Source organism: Gorilla gorilla, chromosome 1 (assembly GCF_029281585.2).
Source record: "Gorilla gorilla gorilla isolate KB3781 chromosome 1, NHGRI_mGorGor1-v2.1_pri, whole genome shotgun sequence".
Classification (NCBI taxonomy): domain Eukaryota; kingdom Metazoa; phylum Chordata; class Mammalia; order Primates; family Hominidae; genus Gorilla; species Gorilla gorilla.
In genome coordinates, this window is record NC_073224.2 from 117,937,341 (window position 1) to 117,961,961 (window position 24,621).

Sequence of the window (24,621 nt, forward strand, 5' to 3'; positions counted from 1 at the left end):
TGAAACTTGAGTTCCTGGATTTATTCATGATCGAGGTTTCTGTTAGGGACTTTTTTGCAACCAAGCTGTATTTGTAAGATATATAAATCTGTTTTTAATTTACATATGTAACTTTGACTTATAAATTACTTAGAAGCCAAGGCGTAATATCAGCATTTAGAGCAAAGTCTGGCTATGTTAAGAATGCTAACGTTATGAAGAATCTTTTCTTTGTTCAGTAACAACTATATTAAGCTCACTTGGATGTTTTTCATACCCTTGAAATGTCATTCCTGTGAACTATCCCTAAACAAAAGGCAGATGTTCATATACAAATTGATAATACAGATATATTCAGCAGTGTCTTTCTGAGTTAATGTGTCTGTTGGCCTTCTGGTAATCCCACAGTCAGCTGCCTGTTCAAGATATTTACATATTTTTTTAAAAAATACAAATTCCCTGGAATCATATCAAAGAGAGAACCATATATTTTGTCCCCTTAGGAAGTTCTTTTGGCAGTCCATGATGGCTGCTACATCCAATATATTTTTTAATTAATTGTTACTTTTAGAGAATGCAAGTCCATAGTTAACTTATTAAACTTTCATAATTGATATTTCTTTGATGCTTGTAATATTTTGTTTCTAGCCTCAAAAAAGTGTGATAACTTTTTTGAATACTTGCAGATGTTTACATAAAATATCACAATTATTTATTTATTTGTTTATTTTTGAGACAGAGTCTCACTCTGTTGCCCAGGCTGAAGTGCAGCCGCACGATCTTGTCTCACTGCGACCTCTGCCTCCCAGGTTCAAGCGATTCTCCTGCCTCAGCCTCTGGAGTAGTTGGGATTACAGGCACATACCACCACACCCTGCTAATTTTTGTATTTTTAGTAGAGATGGGGTTTAATCATGTTGGCTAGGCTGGTCTCGATCTCCTGACCTCAAGTAATCCAACTGCCTCGGCCTCCCAAAGTGCTGGGATTACAGGCATGAGCCACCGCACCCAGCCAAAATATCACACTTACATAATTGTCCCTCACACTTTTCTTTACAACTGTTCGTCTCGGTGTTACATCCAGAATCCCAGTAGAAATGAAGGGTGAAAAACAGAGTGCAATTCCAGCCTTGGCCTCTCAGTCTTAAGATCTTGTAGGCCCTTAAAACAAGAATTGAGGCCAGGCACAGTGGCTCATGCCTGTAATCCTAGCACTTTGGGAGGCCGAGGTGGGCAGATCATGAGGTCAGGAGATCGAGGCCAACCTGGCTAATACGGTGAAGCCCCGTCTCTACTAAAAAATACAAAAAATTAGCCAGGCATGGTGGCGGGCGCCTGTAGTCCCAACCACTCGGGAGGCTGAGGCAGGAGAATGGCATGAACCCAGGAGGCGGAGCTTGCAGTGAGCCAAGATTGCGCCACTGCACTCCAACCTGGGCGACAGAGTGAGACTCCATCTAAAAAAAAAAAAAAAAGCAAGAATTGAGTTGTTTCAATTATTTTGCCTTAAGAGACCCATTATGCTGTAATTTATGATTTTATTGTGGCTTTGTCCTTAATTATATCTAATTTAATGGTTATTTTATAGATTAAAATGCAATCTGAGTTTTTAGCATTTTATAGTTATCTTTGTACGTTATACCATATCTGACAGTAAAGCTTCAAATTTAAAAAAAAGGAAATCGTGAGTTAATAAAACAAAGTATTGAGTCAGATTGTCTTTTTAAATTATTCATGTATTGTCTTTTATCCAAATTAAGTCTTTTTCTGAAAATACGTTGTATAGCAGATTTTTAGATGTCGGAGCCTACATTATGTTGTTTTTAAGTGGGGGAAAAAACAATGATGCATTCTCTGTCCATTCAAAAACCCTAACCAAACTTCCCCAAATATCACAAAACACCTTTAGACAACTATATAGCGATCTACCAAAAGTTTTGTATAACATTTACAAAACATTTGAGACATCTCTTACCTGATTTTAAAAATACTTAATGAATTCATTATTTGGTATATTTTTGTTCAATAAGTAATGAGACTATACAGTATTGACTATAAATTAGCATTTTATTCTATCCGGTGATGAATAGTATACTGTACGATTCTGTATTATACATTTAAAAAATGAAATAATATTATTTTTATCTAAATAAGGCTTGGGTTAGTGGGATCCCTAAATGCTTAATAGAAACAACCTCTGGGACCACAGATTCTTCTGTGTTCATCCTGGTAAATATCTTTCAGGTTTATTAAAATCACAAAGGCTCCCCCTTGCTCAGCATCTATTTTTAGCAAGACAAAGGAAGGACTTTTTAGGGTTTGTGTTTATTAGTTTAGGATCTGAATATGTTTGCTGAACTTTTGACACACACTGATTTCCTGCTTATATTAACACCGTCTTGCATAGGTTATGTTCATTTATACATATGAGAAGAGCAAAAGAGGGAGTTAGAAATGTAATATTGTGGAATAATAGTTAAAAAAATTAGCTGATCAATAGTATTTGGTTTATCTAAACTTGTCATAAGTGCGTTGCTCTAAATAAAAGAGTATACTTTAATCAACTGTTCTTATTCAATAAAATAATCTATTTTGCCTTAGCATTGATTTTTTCTAATTATCTGAAGCCTTGTCTAATGAAAAATGGTTTGGACTGCTTGGAGTTTCATTTTAAGTTCAACCCTTACTATAAATTCATTGCTATCAGATTTCTGCAATCCTGTTTTTTCTGCTTAATATTTCTTTGAGAGCCCTTATATCTCTCTATTTATTTCCCATTTTCCCCACAAATAATAGAAAATTTTTGACTTTCTTAATTATTCACATTGTATCTAGGAGTCAAGCAAGTGGACAGAAAATGCCTGTTAAATCTAGTGATAGGCAGAAGACCCTAAGGTAGGGCCAGTTTGGCCTTTTCGAAGATCAGAAAGATGGCCAAGAATAGGTGGAGCAGTGTTTGACAGTGGGAAGAGTGGCCAAATTAGGATCAGGGATGGCTGGAGCCAGAACATGTAGGGCCTTCTAGTCCCTGTTCGGGATTTTAGATTTTGTTGCAAGTATAAGATATCTGGGGGGACCCTAAACAGAGTAGTAATTATCAGATTTATGTTTTAAATCTCACTCTGGCTTGTAAGTGGTGGGCAGCAGGAAGGAGACAAGAATGATGCCGATTAGAAGGCTGGGACAGAATTCCAGATGAGGAATCAGTGGTGGCTTAGATTAGGGTGGTGGCAAATGAAATGAAGAAAAGTCAAATATGTCTTGGAAGTAGAACCGACAAAAGTTGCTAATGTGTTGGATCTGGATGGGTAGAAGTGAAAAGGAGAAATCAAGGATGACTTCTAGATTTCGAGATTGTTTTGCAAGTTGATGGTGCTTTCTACAATAGGGAAAATGTTGGGGAGGAAACATTGGGGGCAGATGGAATTAAAAGTTCTGTTTTGGCTATCTGAAACTTGAGGTGCTTATTTGACTTCCAAATATATCTGCAATATATATGCATCAGTTTGATGAGTTTGGAGCTTGGCAGAGGTAGATCAAGGATGGATACATGATATGAATGTGGAAGTTATCATTATATAGATAGTATTTAAAGCCATGGGACTAAATGAAATTACTCTGAATATTTTTGTCACCTTCTCTGACCTGTACCTTCTCCCTCCCTTGCCATGTAAAATTATTCCCACATTATATTGCAGGTACATATTTTAATTATAGTACCTATAAATAATTTGGTGTTCTTTTCTTTTTAGTAAAATTCTCTGATTTCTTTATCCTGTTTATAGCTAACTGGTTTAAGAGTATTCAGTTACTAGCTTCTATATTTAAGTGAACGTCTAAAAATTATGCATTTATTTTCTGTTTTTTTTGTCTTTGCTCCAGGCAAAGTCATTAATAAAGATTTGCGGCATTACCTAAGTCTTCAGTTTCAAAAAGGATCAATTGACCACAAACTGCAGCAAGTGATCAGAGATAATCTCTACTTGAGAACCATTCCATGTAAGTATGTGATGGAATAAAGGAACTGAAGCAGAAATGTCCTTTCTTAACTAATTAAACATCTACAGATAGTTTGATGGAGTATTTCACATGAAATTGTGAAGACTAAGTTGGGAACAAGAATGAAACAAAAATTGGATAAGAAGAAAAATTTTCAAAGAACTTGAGAGGTTTTGTTTTTAAAAGTAGAAAAATGGAAAAACTGGGCCGGGTGCAGTGGCTCACACCTATAATCCCAGCACTTTGGGAGGCCGAGGTGGGTGGACTTGAGGTCAGGAGTTCAAGACCAGCCTGGCCAACATGGCGAAACCTCGTCTCTACTAAAAATAAAAAAATTAGCCGAGTGTGGTTGCGGGCACCTATAATCCCAGCTACTTGGGAGACTGAGGCAGGAGAATTGCTTGAACCCAGGAAGAGGAGGTTGCAGTGAGCCGAGATCATGCCACTGCACTCCAGCCTGGGTGACAGAGCGATACTCTGTCTAAAAAAAAAAAGGCCGGGCGCGGTGGCTCACGCCTGTAATCCCAGCACTTTGGGAGGCCGAGGCGGGCGGATCACGAGGTCAGGAGATCGAGACCATCTTGGCTAACACGGTGAAACCCCGTCTCTACTAAAAATACAAAAAAAAAAAATTAGCCTGGCGCGGTGGCAGGCGCCTGTAATCCCAGCTACTCAGGAGGCTGAGGCAGGAGAATGGCGTGAACCCGGGAGGCGGAGCTTGCAGTGAGCCGAGATAGCGCCACTGCAGTCCGGCCTGGGTGAAAGAGCGAGATTCCGTCTCAAAAAAAAAAAAGTAGAAAGTAGAAAAACTGGAAGATTCTATATTGTGAGTTTTAAAAAGTGATGACTAGAATTTAAGATTATATAATCCCAGCACTTTGGGAGGCTGAGGTGGGCAGATCACCTGAGGTCAGGAGTGTGAGACTAGCCTGGCCAACATGGTGAAACCCCATCTCTACTAGAAATACAAAAATTAGCCGAGCATGGTGGCAGGCGCCTGTAATCTCAGCTACTTGGGAGGCTGAGGCAGGAGAATCGCTTGAACCTAGGAGGCGGAGATTGCAGTGGGCCGAGATCATGCCGTTGCACTCCAGCCTGGGCAACAAGAGCAAGACCCTCAACTCAAAAAAAAAAAGAAAAAAACGAAAAAAAAAATATATATATATATATATATTTACATGTTGTTAACTAGATTTTATTCCTGTAAATCAATTTGTAAAGCCTTATGCAGTAAGAAGAATTTTTAGCTCCCAGTGCCTTGCATCCCAAGAACAAGTATTTTATTAGAACTTTATTTTAAAATAATTTTAAAATCTGCCCCTTCCCCAACAAGAAAAAAAAAAGAAGAAGAAGGAAAGGGACTCTCTCTTACTTGGAATAATTTCTTTTTTCCCTCCCTCCGTGGCTTCTTCCCTTCCTCCCTTGACTATGTAGTGGCAAAGAGCTAAGTAAAATTGAGTTCAAAATCTTTACTTTAGCATCTTACTGGCTACTTTACTTGGGCAAGTTACTTAATGTTCCTGATCCTCAGAAACTCTCTATATAGAATTAGAATAACAAGACTTACCTCATATAGCTGTTACTAGGATTTAAGATGAGAGCATATATGTAAACTGCTTGGCCTAGAGAGGCACTCAAGCAGTGTTTGTCCCCTTCCCCCATTCTAACTGGATCTCCTGCCTCTCATTTCACCTCGATTCAATCAGTTTTTAAAGTGCACATTTCTCAGCACTATAGGAAAGGGAAAAAAATTTAAAAATAAAGTGGACATCTGATTCTTGTCCAAAATCTATAGTTTATCCTTCAAAGATTTCTACTGACAAAGTTCCGACTCCTTAGCATCGCATAAAATATTTTTTGTTTTTTTAATCTGCCTCCTTATCTATGATTTCCTCCTACAAATCTACCTTGTAGCTGCAGATTGTAACTTCTGCCTTTATTTCAATTTGTATTTGCCTGATGTGTCTTTGTCCATCTTGTTATTCTTAAAGTCTCTGAATCTCTGTTTTACAAATAGTTCAAGACTTTACCCAGTAGCCACTGTGAAACTTCTTAAATTTTTATTGATGTGATCAATATCTTTAGCCTCAGTTCTGTCATGGTTTTTATATTTACCATATATAAGCCTTTTGTATGAAAAGCTTTTCACCATGTAGTCATTTTATTTGATCTCTTTTTAGGAAGGTTTGTAGGGATCTTTTTTTTTAATGGTTACCTTGATACCTTTATATAATAATCTTTGTTCCTCCCTCCCTATTTTTTTGCTTCTGTCTCTACTATGAGTAATATTAAAATTACTTAGTCATCTCTTCTTTTTCCTTCCTTCTCTGCCATCATCTGACTTGAAGTAATATCTTTTTATTCCTACGAAATATAAGGTAATCAGTAAGTGTATTCCACTTTGCATGTGCTTTTCTCATTCTTACCCTACTTTTTTTGATAGTTGGGCTGTTGTTCTACATTGGCTAAGCAAATAGTCATTACATTACTGTACTTTCCTCCTTTATAATTATCATTTATCTTTTATTCTGTGTGTAAATACATATTTAATATAACCACCAATCCTTATGTTGTTATTTTTCACTAATTGTAGTTGTCTAAAGCTTTTCCTTTACTCAATTTCCCAGCAAAGGCTCACAAGATCATCTTAGGAGTTTGTTTGTGGCCTTTATACTTTGATGTTTGTTTGGATGGATATAAAATTTTTGACTCATTTTCTTTCCTTGACTATCTTAAATATATTAGTCAACTATCTAACTGTTTTTGGCATAAAGCATTGCTCTTAAAGAGTTTGGTAGCAATCTCATTTTCATTCCTTTGTAAGTAACTTGATATTTTGCCTGCATGGGATGTCTCATTTTTAGTTTCGTAGCTCTAGAGCTTCCTCTTCCCTTGTTGAAACAAGATAATAAAAATATGTACTTGTACTTTCTAAGATAGGTCTTTTTTTTCTACTGCCCTCTGCCACTTTCACTTAAGTTTTTCTTTTAATTTTATTGTTCCAGTTTTGCAGTTTCCTCAGTGTGAGGTTTTTATCCTAGAAGGGAGCTAAAATTTATTTTGTTTCATTTCACAGGGTCCAAGCAGCTGTAGCCCTTTTAGATCTCAACAGGCCCTCTTAACTTACACACAAATTGAAGTGTCCAAAGCTCCCTCTAGGAACCTAGACGCAATGACACATCAGTAGCAGGTAGCATACTGAAGGGTCACATGTGATCTCTAAATATCATACTTTCCTAAAAAGTTTGAGGTCTCCTTGGAGATAGTTCTGATTCTAGGTCTGGTACAAGGAAAGTACAAGATGAGCTTTGGAGCATATAAGTGTATCAGAAAGTATATAGTGCTTAAAACATTATAGAGACATATCAGAAGGACATAGAAGCCACCTAGAAGGGGTGCTTGATACTTACTCCAAAAATCTGAAACAATTTGAGCAACAACGTTGAAAAAAGAGGGCACTTCTATTATTGTCAGATATTGAGCTGTAGGTGGAACAGGACTATGATCCCTGAGAGAAGAAGAAAGGAGACCACACACAGAGGAATCCTATAATTTCCTCAACTTTTTACTTAGAGGCACTTTCTGGACCACAGCACAAGGAGGGAGAGTCCAGGCAGAGTACAATGGACTCTGAGTTGAAGGGACAGAAATATGAGTTCAAGAAGCCTGAGGTATCTGGAATTTGCAGGACAGAATGTCACAGAGGAGAGGGCTATGAAGAAAAAGAGCTCAAGCAATCTGTAAAGGCACCCCCTTGACTCTGTGGCTGAATACTAAGCTGAGAATATGTAGGACCAGACTCTTCAAGGTTAAACCAAAAAATCTCTCGGAGTTTTAAGTTTAACAATTCCCAGAGCTTACCCAGGGGCCAGGAGACATTTGAGTTCTAATCAGCTTGGTGGAAGAATCCCATAAGGGTCCTCCCTTACTAGCAGGGCTAAAATAGTCAGATAAAGCTCCTCTAGGCCTGCTTTAACAAAGCTTAATTAAGCAAGACCCCAAAGGATCAAGTGAATATGCATGCAACTTAACTGCTAGCAAAAAAGGAAGAAAGAAGGAAAGAAGTAAATCAACACTCTTTAAAGAAAGACAGTGTCTGGGCTCAGTGGCTCACGCCTGTAATCCCAGCACTTTGGGAGGCTGAGGCAGGCGGATCATGAGGTTAAGAGATCGAGACTATCCTGGCCTACATGGTGAAACCCCATCTCTACTAAAAATACAAAAATTAGCTGGGCGTGGTGGCGGGTGCCTGTAGTCCCAGCTACTTGGGAGGCTGAGGCAGGAGAATTGCTTGAACCTGGGAAGTGGAGGTTGCAGTGAGCCGAGATCGTGCACTGCACTCCAGCCTGGTGACAGAGCGAGACTCCATCTCAAACAAACAAACAAAAAAATAGAAAGACAACAAAATGGAAACATTGTGTAACAAAATATTCAAAGTGTCCAGCATCTAATAAAAAATTACTAGACCTGCAAAAAGCAGGAAAATGTGACCCATAATCAAAAGAAAAGTCACCTGATAGAAAAAGAAACAGAAATGACACATGATGGCATTACTATACCAGGAGTTTTAGTTATTAGAAATATGCTCAAGGATTTAAAGAACAGTATCAACATAATGAAGAGAAAAATTATATATAAATATTCATATGTGTGTGTGTGTGTGTGTGTGCGCACGTATGAATGAAGTGGAACCTTAAAAATTCACTGAATGGACTCAACAGGAGATTCAAAACTGGAGAAGAAAAGATCAGTGAACCTGAACACGTAGCAATATAAACTAATGAAACTGAAGCACAGAGAAGAAAATGACTGAAAAAGTGAACTTTTTTTTTTTTTGAGCAACCAGATGACAATGGGGAGGGGAGAGATTTCTACTTCTGCAATGAAGTACCAGTATCATAACTAGTACTAGATTTACCCTTTTGTAATAAAGAACTGGAAATTGGACGAGGAATATGTAACAGCTGTTTTCAGACATTGAAATACAGGCAGAACAGGACTATGATGCATTTATATTTACCCTTGGCAAACTATCAAGCCAAAGTGGAGGAAGGAGAAAAAAAAGAAATAGTGACTGAAATGTTTCCACATTTGATGAAAATAATAAGTGCACAGATCTGAGAAGCTCAATAGATCCCAAGGAGAAGAAATGTGAAGAAAACCATATCAAAGGGCATCATAATTAGATTATTAAAAACCATTGATAAAAAGAAAATGATGCTGGGCATGCTGGCATGTGCCTGTAATCTCAACACAGCAGGAAGCTGAGGTGGGAGGATCACTTGAGCCCAGAAGTTCAAATCCAGCCTAGGCAACATAGTGAGACCCCATCTCTAAATAAAGTGAAATAAAATAAAAATTTTTGAAAAAGAAAATGCAAAATACAGAAAAAAAGATAAATTACATGCAAGGGAACAAAGAATGACTGCAGTATCCACAGAAACAGTATAAGCCAGAGTCCATCAAATAACATCTTTAACATGCTGCAAGGAAAAAAAAATGCCAACCTGGATTTCTATGTACAACAAAAATATCCTTCAAAAATGAAAGAGAAGTAAAGAATTTTCAGACAAAAAGTGAAAGAAGTTTTCAGCAGCAGATATACACTGTAAGAAATATTAAAGATTGGACAAAATGTGCAAACAACAAACAAAATGAAATGTTAAAGGAAATTCTTCAGGTAGAAGAGAAATGATATCAGAGCAATAGAACTGAAAGGAAAATAGACAACTTTATAATTACAGTTCAAGATTTCAACATCCCCTTTTAGTAATTAATTTTAAAATTAAGTAAAAAATCAGTAAGGTAATAGAAAACATGAACAGTATTTTCAACCAGCTTGGCCTAGTTACTATTTATTAGAAGATGCCACCCAACAGCAGCAGAATACACATGCTTTCCTAGTGCAGATGATACATTTACAAATATAGACCATATTCTGCACCACAAAACAAGAACTGATAAATTTAAGAGGATTTAGACTTAAATCATATGAAACATGTTATCTGGCCATCATGAAATTAAATTAGAAATTATTAACGATGGTGGGAGGATTGCTTGAGGCCAGGAGTTTGAGACCAGCCTGGGCAACATACCAGGACCCCGTCTCTACAAAAAAAAATTTTTTTAATGAGGCAGGCAAGGTGGCACATACCTGTAGTCCTAGCTACTCGAGAGGCTGAGGCAGGAGGATCCCTTGAGCCCAGGAGTTTGAGGCTATAGTGAGCTATAATCATGTCAGGAGTGAGACCCTGTCTCTTAAAAAAAATAGAGAAAGAAAGAAATTACTAACAGAAAAATATTCAGAAATTAATAATTAATAGCACACTTCTAAATAAACTGAATTGAATAAATCACAAAGGAGATTACAAAATATTACACATATCAACCAACAAATTGAAACGTATCAAACACAATATATGAAAATTTGTAGGATGTAGCTAGAGTAGTATTTAAATGGAAACTTACAGTATTAAATACTTATATTAGAAAATAATGAAGATTTCAAATTAGTGATCTAAACTTCTACCTTGAGAATCTTAAAAAGGAGGAAAATACTTATTTTAAGTAGAAGGAAGAAAATAATAAAAAGTAGAAACCAGTGCAATAGAAAATAGAAAAAAATCAATGAAATACAAAGCTCATTCTTTGAGATCAATAAAAGTGATAAACCTCTAGCTAGACTGCTTAGGAAGAAATTAAGCACAAATTAATGCTATCCGGAGGCCGGGTGCAGTGGCTCATGCCTGTAATCCCAGTGCTTTGGGAGGCTGAAGCAGGAGGATTGCTTGAGTCCAGGAGTTTGAGACAAGCCTGGGCAAATAGTGAGACTCTGTCACTACAAAAGAAAACAATATCAGGAATGAGAGAGGTGACATCACTGAAAATCCTATAGATGTTAAGTGTGTAAGTGTATGATAAAGATTTTTTTTTTTTTTTGAGACAGAGTCTCACTCTGTCACCCAGGTCCTGGAATTCAATGATGTGATTAGAGCTCAACTTCCATTTCTTCCATTTCCTGGGCTCAAGTTATCCTCTTGCCTCAACTTCCTCAGTTACTGGAACTACAGATGTGTGCCACCATGCCCAGCTAATTTTTTTTTATTCTTGTTAGAGACGACGTCTTGCTACGTTGCCTAGGCTGGTCTCAAACTCTTGAGCTCAAGCGATCCTCTGGCCTTGGCCTCCCAAAGTGTTGGAATTACAGACGTGAGGCCCCACACCCGGCCTAATAAGGAATATTCTGAATAACTTTATGCCAATAAACTCAACAACTTAGATGAAATGGACAAATTCTTTAGAAGACAAAAACTACCAGTGCTCACTCATGAAGAAATAGGTGAGCTGAAAAATCCTCTATTAAAGAAATTGAATTTTAGTTTTTAACTTTCCTATAAAGAAAACTTTAGCGGAGAGGGGTAGGCACCATCTCTGCTGTTTGGTCGACTCAGCAATTCTAGCATGCGGGCTTTGGAGAGTCCAAAAGTTTCAGACAAGGGAGGGTCCCCCCAGCAGCACAACACAGTGGCTTTGCCAGATCATGACCAGACTGCTGCTTTAAGCAGCCTGGATCACTTCCTTCTCACTGGGCAGGGACTCCCAGCTGGGCCCTTCAGCCATGCCCACTGGCACATACTATGGACAGAGCTCTGATCTCTCCCTGGGGTGGAGTGCCCCGGGGAGGGGAGGGCTGCCACCTGGGTTGGATGGATGACTCAACTGTTCCAGCCTGCAGGCTTTGGAGAGTCCAAGCTGATGGGCAGAAGCGGTTCTCCACCAGGACACAGCTGTTTTGTTGAGGTGTGGCCAGACTGTTTCTTTAAGCGGGACTCCGATCCGCTCCTCATCTCAGCTGATCCTCCCAGCTGGCTCTTACCAGCCAGGGCCTCCAGCCACCACCCATGTTCTATGGAACTGACAGAGCTCCAATTTCTCCCTGGGACAGAGTGCCTGAGGGGCGGGCAAGCTGCCACCTTGGCCGTTTGGGCTCGTCAACGGGTCCAACCTGTAGGCCTTGGAGAGCCCAGCCCAATAGGGAGCTGAAGGGATCCCCAACACAACACAACACAACTCCTTTACCAAAAAGCAGCCACACTGATGCCATTCATCCTGACTGGGTGAGACCTCCTAACTGGAGTATCCAGCCACCTCCTACAGGTACGTTCGGGCTGGCAGCGGTTCAGTACCCACCCGGGACAGAGCTTCCAGAGGAAGCAGCAAGCTGCCATCTTTGCTGTTTTGCAGACTTCACTGGCAATACCTCCAGGTACAGGAAGAACCAAGGCAACTAGGGTCTGGAGCAGACCCCCAGCACGCTCCAGCAGCCCTGCAGAAGAGTGGCCAGACTGTTAAAAGAAAAACAAACAAATAAACAGAAAACAGCAACAAAGAAAAACCACAAAAACCCCATCCAAAGATCAGCAACCTCAAAGATCAAAGGTGCATAAGCCCACAATGATGAGAAAGAATCAATGCAAAAAAAGCTGAAAACTCAAAAAGCTAGAGTACCCCCTCTCCTCCAAATGACCACAACACTTCTCCAGCAAGGTCTCAGAACCAGGCTAAGGCTGAGATGGCTGAAATGAGAGAAGTAGGCTTTAGAAGATGGTTAATAATGAACTTCACTGAGCTAAAGGAGCACATTGTAACCCAATGCAAAGAAGCTAAGAATTATCATAGAACAGTACAGGAGCTGACAGCCAAAGCCATTTTAGAGAGGAACATAACCCCCTGTTATAGCTGAAAACACACTACAAGAACTTCTCAATGCAATCACAAGTATTAATAGCAGAATAAACCAAGCGGGGAAAAGAACCTAAGAGCTGGAAGACTGGCTTTCTGAATTAAGACAGGCAGACAAGAATAAAGAAAAAAGAATGAAAATGAATGAACAAAACCTCCGAGAAATCGGGGATTATATAAAGAGATCAAATCTACGACTGACTGGGGTACCTGAAAATGATGGGGAGAATGGAACCAACTTGGAAAACATAGTTCAGGATATCATCAAAGAGAACTTCCCCAACCTAGCAAGACAGGCCAAGCCAACATTCAAATTCAGGAAATGCAGAGAACCCCAGTAAGATACTCCATGAGAAGATCATCCCCAAGACAATTCATAATCAGATTCTCTAAGGTTGAAATGAAAGAAAAAATGTTAAGCACAGCCAGAGAGAAAGGCCAGGTCACATACAAAGGGAAGCCACCAGATAAAAACAGTGGACCTCTCAGCAGAAACCCTGCAAGCCAGAAGAGATTGGGGCCAGTAGTCAACGTTACCAACCCAGAATTTCATATCTGGCCAAACCAAGCTTCATAAGCAAAGGAGAATTAATATCCTTTACAGACAAGCAAATGCTAAGGGAATTCATTACTGCTAGACCTGCCTTGCAAAAGCACCTTAAGGAAACACTAAATATGAAAAGGAAAAACCATCATTACCAACCACTACAAAAACACACTGTGGTGCACAGACCAGTGACGTTATGAAGCAACCACCATAAACAAGTCTGCAAAATAACCAGCTAGCATCATGATGACAGGATCAAATCCACACATAACCATGCTATCCTTAAATATAAATGGGCTAAATGCCCCAATTAAAAGACACAGAATAGCAAGCTGTATAAAGAGTCAAGATCCATCAATATACTGTCTTCAAGAGACCCATCTCACATGCAAAGACACACATAGGCTCAAAATAAAGGGATGGAGGAAAATTTATTAAGCCAATGGAAAAAAACAATTCTAGTTTCAGACAAAATAGACTTCAACCAACAGACTTTAAAATAGACTTTAAACTAACAAAGATCAGAAAAGTCAAAGAAGGGCATTATATAATGGTAAAGGGTTCAATTCGACAATAAGAGCCAACTACCCTAAATACATATGCTCCCAATACAGGAGCACCCAGATTCATAAAGTTCCTTTTTTTTTTTGAGAGGGAGTCTCACTCTGTCGCCCAGGCTGAAGTGCAGTGGTGCGATCTTGGCTCACTGCAGCCTCCGCCTCCTGGGTTCAAGCAATTCTCCTGCTTCAGCCTCCTGAATAGCTGGGACTATAGGTGCCCACCACCACACTTGGCTAATTTTTTGTATTTTTTTAATAGAGCCAGAGTTTCACCATGTTGGCCGGGCTGGTCTCGAATTCCTGACCTCAAGTGGTCTACTCATCTTGGCCTGCCAAAGTCCTGTGATTACAGGCATGAGCCACTGTGCCTGGCCATAAAGCAAGTTCTTAGGGACCTTCAAAGAGACTTAGACTCCCACACAATAATCGTGGGAGACTTTAACACCCACTGACAATAGTAGGCAGATCATTGAGACGGAAAATTAACAAAGATATTCAGGACCTGAACTCAGCTCTGGATCAAGAGGACCCGATAGTTATCTACAGAACTCTCCACCCCAAAACAACAGAATATACATTCTTCTCATCACTGCATGGCACTTAGTCTAAAACTGATCACATAATCGGAAGTAAAACACTCCTCAGCAAATGCAAAAGAACTGAAATCATAACAATCTCTCAGACCACAGTGCAATCAAATTAGAAATCAAGATTAAGAAATTCACTCAAAAATTAGTTGAGTATGGTGGCACATGCCTGTAGTCCTAGCTACTCAGGGGGCTGAGGCAGGAGAATCGCTTGAACCTGGGAGGCAGAGGTTGCAGTGAGCTGAGATTGCGCCACTGCACTCCTGCCTGAGTCACAGAGCGAGACTCCATCTTAAAAAACAAACAAAAAAACAAAAAACAAACAAACAAAAACAATAAAAAAAGAAAAAAGGAAAGAAAGAAAGAAGTTCACTTAAAACCATACAACTACATGGAAATTGAACAACCTGCTCTTGCATGATTCTTGGGTAAATAGTGAAACTAAGACAGAAATCAAGAAGTTCTTTGAAACCAATGAGAACAAAAAGACAACACATCAGAATCTCTGAGATACAGCTAAAGCAGTGTTAAGAGGGAAATTTATAGTACTAAATGTCCACATCAAAAGGCTAGAAAGATCTCAAGTTAACAACCTAACATCACAACTGAAAGAACTAGAGAACCAAGAGCAAACAAACCCCAAAGCTAGAAGAAGACAAGAAATAACCAAGATCAGAGCTGGACTGAAGCAGACAGAGACATGAAAAACCCTTAAAAAAATCAACAAATCCAGGAGCTGGGTTTTTGAAAAAAATAATAAAATAGACTTCAAGCTAGATTAATAAACAAGAAAAGAGAGAAGATTCAAACAAACACAATCAGAAATGATAAGGGGGAATACCACCACTGACCCCACAGAAATACAAACAACCATCAGAAAATACTATAAACACCTCTATGCAAATAAACTAGAAAATCTAGAAGAAAATGGATAAATTCCTGGACATATACACCCTGTCAAGGCTGAACCAGGAAGAAATTGATTCCCTGAAGAGACCAATAGCCAGTTCTGAAATTGAGGCAGTAATAAATAGCCTACCAACCCAAAAAAGCCCAGGAGCAGATGGATTTACAGCTGAATTCTACCAGAGGTACAAAGAGGAGCTGGCACCATTTCTTCTGAAGCTATTCCAAACAATTGAAAAGGAGGGACTCCTCCCTAACCATTTTATGAGGCCAGCATCATCCTGATACCAAAACCTGGCAGAGATACAACAAAAAAAGAAAACTTCAGGCCAGTATCCCTAATGAACATCAATGCAAAAACCCTCAGTAAAATACTGGCAAACCGAATCCAACAGCATATCAAAAAACTTATCCACCACAATCAAGTCAGCTTCATCCCGAGGATGCAAGGCTGGTTCAACATACACAAATCAATAAACGTAATTCACCACATAAATAGAACTAAAGACAAAAACCACGATTATCTCAATAGATGCAGAAAAGGCCTTTGATAAAATTTAACAACCCTTCAGGTTAAAAATTCTCAATAAACTAGATATTGAAGAAACATGTCTCAAAATAATAAGAGCCATTTATGACAGACCCACAGCCAATATCATACTGAATGGGCAAAAGCTGGAACCATTCCCCTTGAAAACCAGCATAAGACAAGGATGCCCTCTTTCACCACTCCTATTCAATATAGTTTTGGAAGTTCTGACCAGGGCGATCAAGAAAAAGAAAGAAAGAAAGCATATTCATATAGGAAGAGGAAGTCAAACTATCCTTGTTTGCCGATGACATGATCTCCTGTATCTAGAAAGTTCCACCGTTTCTGCCCAAAAGCTTCTTAAACTGATAGGCAACTTCAGCAAAATCTCAGGGTACAAAATCAATGTGCAAAAATTGCTAGCATTCCTATATATCAACAACAGGCAAGCTGAGAGCCAAAATCCAGAATGAACTCTCATTCACAATTGCCTCAAAAAAGAATAAAATACCTAGGAATACAGCTAACAAGGGAAGTGAATGACCTCTTCAAGGAGAACTACAAACGACTGTTGAAAGAAATCAGAGATGATGATGGCTGGGCATGGTGGCTCACGCCTGTAATCCCAGCACTTTGGGAGGCCAAGGCGGGCATATCACGAGGTCAGGAAATCGAGACCATCCTGGCTAACATGGTGAAACCCCGTCTCTACCAAAACAAAAAAATTAGCCAGGCGTGGTGGCGGGTGCCTATAGTCCCAGCTACTGAGGAGGCTGAGGCAGGAGAATGGCGTGAACCCGGGAGGTGGAGCTTGCAGTGAGCTGAGATCGTGCTACTGCACTCTAGCCTGGGAGACCGCGAGACTCCATCTCAAAAAAAAAGAAATCAGAGATGATGACACAAACAAATGGAAAAACATTCCATACTTATGAATAGGAAGAATCAGTATCATCAAAATGGCCATACTGCCCAAAGTAATTTATAGATTCAGTGCTATTCCCATTAAACTAACATTGACTTTCTTCACAGAATTAGAAAAAAAAACTATTTTAAAATTCATTTGGAACAGAAAATCAGATGTTCTCACTTATAATTGAGAGCTGAATGATGAGAACACATGGACACATGGTGGGGAACAACACACACTGGGGCGTGTTGGAGGGTTGGGGGTGGGAAGAAGGACAGCATCAGTAAGAATAGCTAATGAATGCTGGGCTTAATATGTAGGTGATAGGATGATCTGTGCAGCTAATACCATGGCACACGTTTATGTAACAAACCTGCACAACCTGTGCATGTACCCCTGAACTTAAAAGTTGGAAAAAAGAAAACTTTAGGCCCAGGTGATACTGGTAAATTGTTCTGAATATTTGAGAAAGAAATAATACCAATTCTACACAAACTCTTCTAGAAAATAGTGGAGGGAACATTTCCCAACTCATTCTGTGTTGTGAACATGATTCTGATTCTAAAATCAGACCAAAATATTAAAAGAAAATGTTAGGCTAAAATTTTTCTTGAATGTAGACTCAAAAATTCTTAACAGTATTTTAGGAAGTCAGTATATATAGCAATATGTAAAAGGATAATACATTATGATCAAGTGGAGTTTGTTTCAGGAATGCCAAGTTGGTATAACATTTGAAAATTAATATAGTAATATTAGAAAACAAAAACCAATTAATTTTTTCAATAGATGCAGAAAAATTATTTGGCAAAATTCAACTCCCATTTATGACAGAATCTCTCAGAAAACTAGTCTGCCATTTATTACCCATTGCCTCTTGGCTATAAATCTACTTTTTTGCCTGCTTGTGATACTGTAACATTTGTCTCCTGTCCATTGGCACAGTGTTAAGCTTTCAATAGCGAGCACAGAAAGGATACTGGAAAAAGAAGAGAGTTCTTTTCCTGGTTCCAGTGTATCTTTTTCTTTTTGCTCCTGCTGTCCAAAAAGACACTCAGCAAGTTTCAGCAGTACCCTAGCAGTCAGCTTCCCAGTGACAAGTTCAGTGGCACACCTGCAGGAGACTTCCTTACAGCAAGTTCAGCAACACCCTCATAGGTGATTTCATGAGTACCAGCAGTGCACCAGCTGACTTCTTATAGTTTCCTGGTGAGTTCTGTGACATCCCATTTGGTCCCCCAGTTTTCAGCAACATCCTCTGAGAACCAGTTTTCCTACGGGTTTCTGGCAAGTCCAGCCAATGTCTTAGCTGGTTTTCTATTTACAAACCTCACTCACCACCATAGGTAGCTTGCTGGCGAATTTCACTGATACCCCATGCAGTTTCCCGCCTGTTAAATCCCTGACCCACTAACTGTGAACTAGCTCTGTCCTCAGGCAACCCAGGAAAATTCCCCACCATCCAGTGGGCTGTTACCATACCCTCTTCGATGAGGTCTGAATCCCAGACCTTGGGAGAGTCCCTCCCTTCTAAGTTTGTTCCTTATTTAAATATTCTCCCTCAGCTTTAGCGTGATATTCTTTAGAGTCTTCGTTTATTCCTACTTAGTTAATTCCCTGTAAACAGTTAACAATTCTGTATATTAAACTGTCTCTGTTCCGATTGCCATGTGGTTTCTCTCTCTTCTCTGGATCTTGATACAGAATTAGTACTAGTAGTGCTCCCAGGAGACAGAACCTCTAAGAAGGGATTTCAGAATTGGTTTTGGTTGTCTTGGCTGATCTTACGTGGAGTGCCAAGTTTCTTCCAACGAGAGGTGGGATGCTGATAATTCATGAGAAGCCATGGCATCACAATTTAATTACAGTATCACTTATGGTTGATTGTGAAGAAATGACAAATGAACCCAGTACCTTGAGAGCCCAAATGACTGCTGCACTTGACTGTTATGGCAGTAGTTATGGCTACGAACACTGTAGTTTAGGATAGATTCTCCTGTGTGGCAAGTGCTTACAGAGAGAAACTGGCAAGATAAAATCAAATGGTTTACTATTGTTGTTATTATTATGAACTAATAAAATAAGATTTTGTTACTATTTTTCAATGATCTCTACTTGATACAGATGTCTGATAATAGAAAAACTTAAAAGAAGGAGACATTGGTTGGGCATGTTGGCTCACACCTGTAGTCCCAGCACTTTGGGAGGCTGAGGCGGAAGGAACTCTTGAAGCCAGGAGTTCAAGATCAGCCTGAGCAACATAGCAAGACTGCACCTCTAAAACAAATGAATGAATGGAAGCATTAACACAAAATAAACACCAAATAAAAATCATTTAAAATTTGAAAGATAATCACATACATATTTAGTATTTGAATTTTTCATGCCTAAAATTGTATTTATTTATTTATTTATTTTTGATTTATTTATTTATTTTTGAGACAGAGTCTTGCTCTGTTGCCCAGGCTAGAGTACAGTGGCACAATCTCAGCTCACTGCAACCTCCGCCTCCCAGGTTCAAGTGATTCTCCTGCCTCAGCCTCCTGAGTAGCTGGGATTACAGGTGTGCGCCACCATGCCCTGCAAATTTTTGTATTTTTAGTAGAGATGGGGTTTCACCGTGTTGGCCAAGCTGGTCTCAAATTCCTGACCTCAGGTGATCCGCCCGCCTCAGCCTCCCAAAGTGCTGGGATTACAGGTGTGAGCCACCGAGCCCAACCTTGAAATGAAATTTTAAAGCACAAAGTATCAATTGTTTTATCTGATGGTCTTGATCTTTGTTTGGTGATAAATATGCCAGAAAAAAATGTATTTCATTTTGCACTGACATTCATCAAATTATTAAGAATGTATCCAAAAACATCCTCATATCGGGCATTACAAAGTATGTTGTTTCACGTAATCTCATTTTCTTTTTTAATTCTGAAAGCATTTCGTCTGCTTCTCCTGATTTTGATTTTGCTGTTGAAATCTATTAAATATATTGCTTTTATTTCAGATTTTAGATCTGTTTCTTATTTCATGTTGGAATGTTCCACAACAGCATTCACTTTCTCTCTTTGCATTTTTTCTGTTAAATATTTACAAAGCACTGAAGCTTGTAACAAATAATCAGTGAAAAATGCCAGAAAATATTATTGGGTAGTATTCAAATAACCTAACATTTAGATTTCTGAGCATGGTTAACAGCATTACACAGAGTTGTGTGTTGAAACTGCCAATTTAAGGACTTACTTAGCCTCCAAACTTGTTATTTCTTGGAACTCAACTCGTAGGATTTATATGAAGTATAATATACATATCATCTTATTAGTATTGTTTTATGTAAGAAAGACCCACCACTAGCAGATATGGCCATGAGCACACACTTGTGGGAACAGCTGCAAGTAAGACTGACTTGAGTATATTGTGACTACTACTCTCCCACATGCTTCTGTCCTGGTTCCTGGAAATATCAACCTTAACCTTTGATTCTGCCTTTCAGTGTTTCCTGCTCTTGCTTTCGTTTGATATCAGCTGATTTCTTCAAGCCAGATGTCTCTATGTCAAACTGTTAAACTTTAGTTTGTGCAGGAGAATTAGAACTTTTTTTGTCATTTTTCATATCTACTGATTTGTTGTAAGATTTAGAGAAAGCAAATTACCCTAGAAACTCCAGAAAGAATTCTTACTTAGAAACAGTAACATAAATCAACTGCAGCTCTCATATATTGCATGTGGGAATGCAAAGACATCTACTTTGGAAAATAATGTGATGTTTTCTTATCAAATTAAACATACACTTAACCATAATACCTAGTAATTTCACTCCTAGGTATTAACTCAACATACATTTAAATATATGTCTACCCAAAGTCATGTAAGTTAATAGCAGCTTTATTTATTATAGCCCAAATATGGAAACAACCCAAATTTCCATCATTGGTGAATGGATAATTAATTTTGGTATATTCATACAGTAGAATACCAACTGAATAAAACAAGACAAAAGATCAATGAGGAAACAGAGGACTTGAACAATACAAGACCAAATGGACCTAACCGACATACAGAACATTTCCTCCAATAACAGCAGAATATACACTCTTATCAAGCATGCATGGAAGATTCTCTATGATAAACCACATTAGACCACAAAACAAGTCTTAATAAATTTAAGATTTAAATTATTGCAAAGTATCATCTCTGACCATAATGGAATGAAACTAAAATTAATTAGCAGAAAGAAAACAGGAAAATTTGCAAATACATGGAAAGTAAACAGTGTGTTCTTAAACAACCAGTGGATCATGAGAGAATTTAGGAAATACCTGGAGATAAATTTTTTAAAAAGATACAACATACTAAAACTTATGGAATATAGTAAAAGCAGTACTAAGAGGGAAGTTTATAGCAGTAAACAGATTAAAAGAGAAGAAAAATCTCAAGTCACCAACCTAATCTTATACCTTAAGGAATTAGACAAATAAGAATAAACTAAATCCAAAGTCAGCACAAAGAAGGAAATAATAAAGACTAGAGCAGAGATAAACTGAATAGAAAACATTAAAAAAAAAGAAAAAAATCAACCAAACCAGGAGTTGTTTTTTTTTTAAAAAGAAAATCACTAAAATTGATAAACCCTTACTTAGATTAAGAAAAAAAGACTTAAATTTCTAAAATTAAAAATGAAAAAGGAGATATTATAACTGATGTCACAGAAATGAAAAGAATTATAAAGACTGCTGTAGTGAAAAGTTAGATGCCCACAAATTGGATGGTCTAGAAGAAATGGATAAAGTTTTAGAAATATAAACCTACCAAGACTGAATCATAAAGAAATAAAAAATCTGAAAAGACCTATAATGAGTGTGGAGATTAAAGCAGTAATCAAAAACCTCCCAACAAAGAAAAGCCCAGGACTAGGTGGGTCCCCTGGAGAATTCTACCAAACAGTTAATACCAGTCCTTCTCAAATTCTTCCAGTGAACGGAAGAGAAAGGGACACTCTCAAACTCATTTAAACTCATTACCCTGATAACAAAACCAGACAAAGACACAATAAAGGAGAACTACAGGCCAATATCCCTGATGGATATTTGATGCAAAAATTCTAAAGAAAATACTAGCAAACCAAATTATATTGCACATTAAAAGATCATACATCTTGACCAGCTAAAATTTATGCCTGGAATGCAAGGATGGTTCAACATATAAGAATCAGTCAATATATTATACCACATTAACATCTCAATACAGAAAAGCAAAATTCAGTACCCTATCAGGATTTTTAAAAATACTCAACAAATTAGGAGTAGAAGGAAACTACCTCAATATAATAAAAGCTAACATTATGCTTAACAGGAAAAGACAGAAGGCTTTTCCTGTGAGATCCTGCAATAAAGCAAGGATGCCCGGCCTTGCCATTACTATTCAACATAGTACTGGAAATTCTAGCCAGAGTAATAAGACAGCAAAAAGAAATAAAAGGCATTCAACTTAGAAAAGACTTAAAAGATCTCTCTTTGCAGATAACATCTTAAATGTAAAAAGAATTTGAACAACATGGGTGAATCTCAAAAGCATTATGCTAAGTAAAAGAAGCCAGACAACTACTGGAATCAAATTAATATATGATTCCATTTGTATTAAATTATATTAAAGGCAAAACTATACTGACAGTAGGTCAGTAACTGCCCACAGTGGAGGACTACAAAGAGGCCCAAGGAAACTTTGGGGGATAATGGTTTCCAAAGTTCACATAATTGTAGTATTAGAATTAGTGCATTCTATTGTAGGTAAATTATTTCTTTCATATCATCAATATTTAGAAAATGAAAGTTTATGAAAATATTACTTACCATAGCATATAAGTTTTTAAAAAATACCTAGAAATTAACCTCTAATGAAATGTAAGAACTCTATAGTGTGAAATTGAGGGATGCTAAAGAAGATCTAAATATGCTGACAGAGATTTCCTATTCATGAATTAAAGGCAGTATGGAAAAGATATCAGTTCTGCTCAAATTGACTGGTAGATTCAATGTAATTCCATAAAAATTTCAGCCTTTTTAGCCTGTTTATCTGATTCTAGAATGTATATGGACAGGCTTTGAATACAAAAAGCAAGATAGGTGGACTTGCTATACTATATATCAAGATTTATTAGGAAAATAGAATAATTATAACACTGATAGTGATACCAGAATGGTCAGTAGATAGAAAGCCTAGTAGTAAACACCCAAACTTATATAGACATTTCCATGAAAGAAGTGCTGTGGCTGATCAGAAGGGAAATTAATGACTTTTAATAAATTATTTTGAGTAGTCATTTGGAAAAAAAGGAAATTGGACTGGTACTTCTCACCAGCTCCCCCATCCCCACCATCTGTTTTTTGTGTTAAAGTCCTAGGTGTGAAAGGCAAACCTGTTGTGCTTTTTAAAAAGAATATAGAATATCTCCATAGCTTTAGGAAAGGATTTTTTTCAACTAGACACAAAAACCATTAGCTGTAAAGGAAAAGATTTATACACTTGACTACATTAAAATTAAGAGCTTCTGTCATCAAAATACAATTTCTTTAAAAGGTGAAAAAATCAGAATGTGACAAGATACTCTCTGTTCCTCTACATTTATTTCTGCAGTACAAAAAAGTTTACATGTGATTGGCACATATGTAGAAAATGACATGAATTTAACTCAGGTTATACTAGTTTCTATGCCATTTTCCTCAGCAAGCTAATGTTTTTTTATCATCAAATAACTACAAGTAAATAAAATAAAAGAACTCATCTGAATATTGCAGCTGAGGAAGAATATGGCAGTGTATATGATACCTATACACTTCAATTTACCCTCTTTTCTTTTTGACCGTGTGTTCTGTTTTAAAAATCTTTATTGCACTATTTGCCCTATCTTCATTATTTAGTAGCCTAACCCTTTCTTATACCCCTTTCTGTCAAGCCACCTTTTCTTTTCATTCCTTTCATTTTCTTAAAAGACCAGTATTTTATTTACTCTGTTATTTTTAATTGGGGATTTAACATGTCTTTTAAACTGTATTAATATTTTAAATTAGGACCATTATTTATTTTGTTAGTGTTCTAGTTACAAAGTTGCAAAGGTTTCGAGAAGTCAACCATGACTCTATTTTCTCCATAATCTCTCTTATTTTGGGTGCATGATTTTTCAGAAAGTGCTGTTTCAAGAAAACATATTTCACAGAAATCCCCCATTTGCAATACATATGTCTGACAATGGATCACAGTACTTCGTCAATACTAAGACAGTTATTTCACATTTTAACATCTCTACAGTTGGGAAGCATCTTAGAATAGATGAAATCTTTCAATTATAATTGCCAGGGTTTTTTCTTTCTTAGAGATAAAATAATGATGCAGTTTAGAAGCGGTTGGTTACTTAGATTTGATGATTTACTATAATATTCAGAATATAAAGAATTATAAAGCAATTTTATTTTATTTTTTATTATACTTTAAGTTCTGGAATACATGTGCAGAATGTGCAGGTTTGTTGCATAGGTATGCATGTGCCATGGTGGTTTGCTGCACCCATCAACCTATCATCTAGATTTTAAGCCTCACATGCATTAGGTATTTGTCCTAGTGCTCTTTCACCCTTGCCCCCCACACCCCGACAGACCCCAGTGTGTGATGTTGCCCTCCCTGTGTCCATGTGTTCTCATTGTTCAACTCCCACTTATGAGTGAGAACATGTGGTGTTTGGTTTTCTGTTCCTGTATTAGTTTGCTGAGAATGATGGTTTCTAGATTCACCCATGTCCTTGCAAAGGACATGAACTCATTCCTTTTTATGGCTGGATAGTATTCCATGGTGTCCATGTGCCACATTTTCTTTATCCATTC

The 24,621-nt window shown here is 37.8% G+C and overlaps 1 protein-coding gene across 3 annotated transcripts in view; it reads left to right on the top strand.

The window, feature by feature from the left end:
- The window catches only part of MAGI3 (membrane associated guanylate kinase, WW and PDZ domain containing 3), a 296,027-nt gene that overhangs the window by 147,881 nt on the left and 123,525 nt on the right, over window positions 1-24,621 (top strand). For all 3 annotated transcript variants that reach the window (XM_055356397.2, XM_055356399.2, XM_055356376.2), the window contains exon 2: window positions 3,862-3,978. In XM_055356397.2, the coding sequence (XP_055212372.1) occupies window positions 3,862-3,978 (117 nt within the window). The remainder of the gene's footprint in view (window positions 1-3,861; window positions 3,979-24,621) is intronic.